Below are 6751 nucleotides of genomic sequence, written 5' to 3'. Positions count from 1 at the left end.
AACAAGAAGAGATTCAATGATGTATTAGTAAACGAAAAAAACAGGTTTCCAAACATCATACCATAACGTACATACAAAACATCCCATTTTTGTTAAAAAATACACTTCCTATGAGTTTGTAAGAATATATACCAAAATGTTAATAGCGATCCTTCGGTTGATGGGATTCTATTCTTATTCTTTTATTATTATTGTTATTGCAGTTATTATTATTTCGTCTGGTTTCTCTTTCCCCCCCTCAAAGAGCATATATTATTTACATAATAATAAGTTAAATTACCGACGGGAAACAAAAGAAAGACGTAGCGACTTTCTAAAAGGCCTGCCCACGCAATAAAAGTGACCATTTATTGATAAAGCACGCAGGGTCAGAAGCCTCCAGCGGCGGTTTCCACGTGCGTTCGTCCTCAAGGCAGCCAGGGTTCGCGGTAGCCCGGAGACGCCAGTCCCTCAGGCACCGCCGAGGCCACCTCAGGCAGCGCGCGGGTCCTGACAGGGGGCGGGGCACGGCAGCCCGGAAGAGACGCCGCGCTGCACATACCCCTTCCTTTCCAGCTCCGGCCCCGGACGCAGCAGCCGTCGCGGTGAGTTCCTCTGGTTTTCGGGTTCCATCGGCCCCCATCCTGGCCCTCTCGCCGCCGTAGTCGCTGCTCCTCCCCGGGGTTGTGGCGGAGGCTGCTCGCTCCCGCTCCCCTCACTTCCATTTCTGAGCAATGAGAGGGGCCAGGGGCGCACTTCGCGGGGTAGTGGGGCCCTGGCAGGCGAAGATTGGCGTCCCGATAGTGGAAGGCGGAGGGGAGAGGAGGATGAAGCCCTTGAGTGGCGGGGAAGATCCGGACGAGGCTATGGAGACTGTGCTCCTCTTGCACGCTGTTTTTCGGGGTAGAATCCCGCACCCTGAGTTGCTTCTTTGCTTGGTCATGGAAGTTTAGTTTGGGAGAAGAGCGGTAGGCTGTGAAGGTTTCAGCCCTTTGGTTTGGGGTCAGCGGCCTGTCATGAATCGAGGGCCTTCCTCTGGGTCCTTCCCGCGCACCTGAAGGTACCGCCGCTTCCATTCCGCATTAGGTACTGTTGCTGATGGTCCCCAAATAGTCCGAGCATACAAGGTCTGCTTCCCGTTTTATACCTTTGTTGTGAGTGTGAACGTCTTGCAGCGAGTATGTACCTCCCTCCTCGTTTTATTTTAACGTCCTGGCAATTTCTCACCTGAATCGTGTTCTCGAGGGTGGGGGAGGGAACTAGTCACCGTTGGACTTAAGGTAGCGGAGTTTGAATTCTTGTTTTTCATGGTGTTTTTGAGATTTCAGTCCATTGGACAGTGATTTGTGTGCGTGTGTGTGTGTGTGTGTGTGGTCTTTGGGGGTGATGAACTGGGTTACTGGCCCGTGGCCACACTGCTCAAAAATGCTCTTGGTAATCGCTTCCTTCTTGCAGATGTTGATGCCCAAGAAGAACAGGATTGCCATTTATGAACTCCTTTTTAAGGAGGGAGTGATGGTGGCCAAGAAGGACGTCCACATGCCTAAGCACCCCGAGCTGGCAGACAAGAATGTGCCCAATCTTCATGTCATGAAGGCCATGCAGGTAGCCGGGGGGGCTGCTGGAGTGGGGTGCAGATGGAGGGATTTTCCACTGGTGTTCAAGGCAAATTCCAAGGAGAGGTCAGGACAGCCAGAGCTGCTTGCTGCCTTGAAGGGCTGAGAGGTAGATACACCGTGAAAATTTGTCTACTGTGAAGTTTAGCTTCCCATTTGCGCTGCTTTTCTTGCCTCTAGTTATGTCTTAACTGTGGTTTTCTGTCTTACAGTCTCTCAAATCACGAGGCTACGTGAAGGAACAGTTTGCCTGGAGACATTTCTACTGGTACCTAACCAACGAGGGTATCCAGTATCTCCGAGATTACCTCCACCTGCCCCCTGAAATCGTGCCTGCCACCCTGCGCCGCAGTCGTCCTGAGACTGGCAGGCCGCGGCCCAAAGGTATAGTGCCCACATAATGCCTCTGAAGGCATTCTCTGAAGTTGCTCTTTCTGGGGAGAGAGGTGAAACAGTGGGCTTTTTTGTGTGGGGCATGGAGGTGGTCTTAGTAATATAACATTGGAATCAGTTTTTGAGGGACTCTGGCACGCAAGACCTAGGTCAAGTCCTAGAACCTTTAATGGAACTGGACTCAGGTCTTTAGGCAATTCCTAGAAATGGCATTAAACACATGATATTAGTCTGTGGCAAGATAAATGTGGTAGAGTATTACTGAAATTTTCTCCTGAAATTTTTCCTGTAGAGCGAGAGGCTTATCCCACCCCCGCCAAGAAATCCAAAGCAAAGCTGTTTACCATGTGAAATAAATGAAGAGTTGTCTAGAGTTTCTTGGCAATGGGAGCAAAAATAATCACGACAGATAGGGGAGAATGGATATAGAGAGTGCGTGTGTGTATATTAGCAGTGTGCAAGGGGTCTGTGTGTGGGGAATTACCTTCTGACTCGAGGTCATTGTTGGCTTACAGTTGGCACTTGTCAGGGCTATGGTTCCTTTTCCTTAGGTTTTGAAAAAACTTGTCACTGGAACTTTGTAGGAGGAGCAGTTTGTGAGTTTGATGAGGTGAGATGCAGAGATTCCTAAAAACAGATGATCATCAGACTGTCAGGTCCCCTGGAATGGCACTTCATGGAGCTCAGGAATCTGCATTTTTTATGAAAGCTCCCTAGGTGGTTAGGCAGGATTACATATCTTTAAAGCAAAGGTTCTTCACTGCATCTTGGAATCTTTGGGGGCATGGGAGTGTTGCCAATGCCATTGTTTGTTCCCACACAGATTCCAGTTTGCCATAGGTGGGGCCTGGCGTTTATTTACTTTGGCCACTTACTACAGATACAATCTAAAAAAGTCCATTTTCAAATCATGAACTCTATAGGTAATTTTCCAGCATAACAAGGTAGAGAGAATACTAGATTAACCTTTCAGTGTTTGTGAGAATGTTATCCCACAACCTAGCGAGACGCGAGGAGGAACTAGAGGATTCTCAGTGGTCTCTGTATTTATATACTTATGTTGGAGGTGGGGCTTGCAGCTTATGGTGCCTCCTTTCCTGTTTGCACAGGAAGTTTTCTATTTCAGAGATGAGTCAGTTTCAAAATTTTGGCTATTCAAATGTTTGTAGAAATGGCTGGATTTCTTAATTTGCCAAGGAATTGGAAAATGTCTGTTTATGCTGAGAAATACAGTAGAAGAAAGCAAACTTTTTGCAGGTGTATGACATTTTAATTAAGATGTGCGTTTTCCTAGGTCTTAGAGGAGCCAAAACGTCAGCGATGGCAAGTTTCTAGCTGACAGTTCTGGGTGTAGGGGTTCCTGTTCCCATTAACCCATCATAACTAAGTGTTGCCCAGTGAGAATGGAGAGCAGTTCGTTCTTTTGGCCTGAAGGGGACAGTTCCCACGTTGCCCTGTGTTCATACCGTGGTTTAATTTGTGTAGGTCTGGAAGGAGAGCGACCTGCAAGACTCACAAGAGGGGAAGCCGACAGAGACACCTACAGACGAAGCGCTGTGCCCTGTGAGTAGCATCATCTGTATCTGGGTATTGGGGTAGAATCTTGGGATTCTACTCTGGTTGGGGCTCGGCCCTTGTAGATGCCAAGGTAACCAGTAAAGATCCTTCGTTTCATCTCAGATCATCTCCGGCTGGAGTCCTTTGTACTTTTGTCTTATGCAGGGATGGGGATTAGAAGGAAAGCCCTTTGAGCTGGGGACACCAAAGACTTTAGTTGAAGACCTTTAGAGCAAAACTGAAGACTTTTAGGAAAGCAACATGCTTGCTTTGTTTTGTAGTTGTGTTCCTGTGTTGTGCTTGAGGGCAGGGCCCACTCACGTCACCTTTGTTGCTTTTTTATTGCAAAAATAGTGTAAAATCTTATTTTTAAATAGCACATGTTTGCACTGATGGGAAAAACAGATGTCTGTTCATTCAGCAGATACATACTGAGTGCCTATGGTATGCCAGACACAATTCTAGGAACTGGGGGGCTAGTAGTGTACATGAGAGACAAAAGGCCCTTCTCTTGTTGAACTTGCATTTTAGTAGTAGGGGGTGGATAAACAAAAATAAGTATATATCATGTCCATCGTGGGTGCTATGGGGGCGGGGGGTGTGCGGTTTCCAATTGGATTTTTAGGGAAAGTTCTGTCGAAGTGAGATTGAAGCAAACATCTGCAGGAGGTGAGGCTACCTGGGGGAAGAGCATTACAGGCAAAGGTCCTATGGGGAAGGCACCTGGCTTGTCTAAACAGAAGATGGTGGGAGAGTCAGATAAGGATGTGGGTCTCATAGTTCTGTGGGCCATGGTATGACTTGGGATTTTACTCTGGAATAAGATGGGGAGCCATTCAATTTGTTTTAAAGAGACTCTGTCCTTGCTGCAGAAGCAGTTAATTGTGATATAAAAGAAAGGTGTAAAGGGAGTTTTTACTAACTTTTACTGCTCTTGCCTCCTACTTGTGCCTGATTCTTCAGATGTGAGATAGAAGTGAGCAGTTAACCTAAATAGCTAATAGGATAGTAGTAAGAAAGATATCCTCCAGCAAACAGGCTCTCAGTTCAGAGAAAGTTCGTGGTCACTTTTATTAGAAGTCAAACCACACGAGGAATCAGCCAGGGGATGTGACAGTTGGTCCTCAAGTTGAGGGTGGGGGAGTGAGCATTTCAGGGAGAGATCGGCATGAACAAAGGTACGGAGTTGGGGGGGATACTGTGGCTCTGGTCAAAGGGCCAGGGGGTGAGCAGACAGGAGCCTATGGTGGGTGTGGTCTGAAATGGGCCAAAGGGGAGCTCCGATTTGAATAAGATTTGCTGAAACCGCACTGACTGTTAGCCCTGCCCCTCAAATGTGAATTGTAAAATTTCCTAGTGGTCACATTTAAAGCAAATAGAAATGGTTTATGTGGATATTAATTTTTTTTAATCCCAGGGTATTTTGAAATATTTTAATATGTAACCTGTATAAACATTAATGAGATATTTTGCATTCTCAAGTTTTGAAATCTGATGGGTATTTTGCACACATCTCAATTTGGGCTAGTGGCTGACATATAGGACAGAGCAGCACTAGGTCTTTCATCTTGTTTGCCACTTTCCCTTGGTCATAATAAAGTTGCTTTTTGCTTCTGTGGGCCCTTCACCTCTTAGTTCCCCCTTCATTGAGCTCCCTCTGAGCTAGGTGCTGGTCTGAAGCATGGAAGTAACTCAGTGATGGGAAGTGCCATATAGGAAGTGCACATAATCCAGACTTCATGGTCAAGGCAGCCTTCCTGGAGGAGGTAATAGTTTGGGCTGTGAGTTTTGTAAGGTGACATAAGGAAGGCTGCCTTAAGGGATGGGGCAGAGGTGGCTCAGAAGATGTTTCCCCACTGCAGGTTATAATTTACTTGTACTTCATGGTACCTTTGCTGACATGGCTTTTCTTGCAAGGTGGGGTTGGGTGACTTGTCCTTGTTCTGTAGTGGATCAGATCATATGATGAATCTAAATCGGTGTTTCTCATTCCAGCTGGTGCTGACAAGAAAGCCGAGGCCGGGGCTGGGTCAGCAACCGAATTCCAGTTTGTAAGTATCCCCTTTTTGCTCTTCATAAGCAGTCACTATTCTGGTCTCAGCCCTTTGGATCTGCATGTCCAGAGATGCAGTATAGTGCGGTGGGTCCCACCCCTCTTCCCAAACACATATTCCAGATAGGTTTTTGTATTAAGGCACAGTATGCAAACATCTGTAAATATATAAATTACTGAAACACGTCTCACAGATCAATACTTCATGAGGCATAGTGGTATTTTCTAGTTCATTAACGGCCATCATAGGCTCCCTGGATTAGTTTCGTGAACCAAAACAGGGTTGAAACCTGAACACTGGAGATTGAGCAGGCTCTAGACTCCAGATGGTGTGATCTTCGGCAGGTGCCCCTCTGTGCCTGTTATCTCATCTATAAAGTAGTAGCTATCTCAAGGTAGTTGTGAGACTAGTTAATCCAAGTAAAGGATTAACCCCGGGGATGGTGTATCACTGTTGGGACAGCAGCTGTCCTAGGCAGCAGGAAATGGGCCTAGGAGGTGAATGTGGCCCCAGAGCCTGTAAGAGGCAGGGCTGGGTTTTCTGAGCCCTTACATACGGGGACCTCTCCAATGATGATGAGGCCTGCTGCCCGGCATACCACTTATGCTGATGTCATGTGCTTTCTCTTGCAGAGAGGCGGATTTGGTCGTGGACGTGGTCAGCCACCTCAGTAAAGTTTGGAAGAGATTGTTTTGTGTTGAATAAACGTGTAGCCAGAAAAGATTAATCTTGTGTGCCCTGTTTTGTGCGTTATGTAGCCTGAACAGGACTGGTTTAAGGATCAGAGGGTTAAGTGGGGTAAGACCAGGTAGGTTTTGGGAGTTGTCCTTAACCAGGGTGACATCACTTGTTGCTGTTAGAGCTGCAGTACTTGGCTTTGACCTGGGCCCTCTTTGCTCCAGCATAAGCCTCCCTGTGGGGTCCTGTCCCGTGTGGTTAACCGTTCTGGGAGGTGGTTGGAAAGCTGGGCGTCTTTACCACACCAGCCATGCTGGCTCAGCTCTGTATGGTGGGAAAGTTGCTATTCTGGACCTGGAATCATCAATCTTCCAAGCTCAGGGTTTTCAAGAATCGGGGAGAAAACATTGCACAAAAAAATCACCCTAAAGGGACTGCCCAGCCTCCCCCCAGGAATACTAGACAACTGGAGGT

The 6751-nt window shown here is 47.0% G+C and overlaps 1 protein-coding gene across 1 annotated transcript; it reads left to right on the top strand.

Moving 5' to 3' along the window:
• The first annotated feature begins 507 nt into the window (after nt 1-507).
• Nucleotides 508-6326, top strand: LOC309813362 (small ribosomal subunit protein eS10). Its single transcript, XM_082638188.1, has 6 exons — nt 508-584; nt 1435-1584; nt 1808-1979; nt 3474-3551; nt 5541-5596; nt 6232-6326. The coding sequence occupies exons 2-6, from the start codon at nt 1435-1437 to the stop codon at nt 6271-6273; spliced, it is 498 nt and encodes a 165-aa protein (XP_082494314.1). The 5' UTR covers nt 508-584; the 3' UTR covers nt 6274-6326.
• The last annotated feature ends 425 nt before the right edge of the window (nt 6327-6751 follow it).

The sequence above is a fragment of the Mesoplodon mirus genome (genome assembly GCF_964341445.2).
Source record: "Mesoplodon mirus genome assembly, chromosome: 12".
In the NCBI taxonomy this organism is placed as follows: Eukaryota; Metazoa; Chordata; class Mammalia; order Artiodactyla; family Ziphiidae; genus Mesoplodon; species Mesoplodon mirus.
Note: the sequence above shows the minus strand (reverse complement) of the source record. Positions and strands in the feature narration are given on the sequence as shown.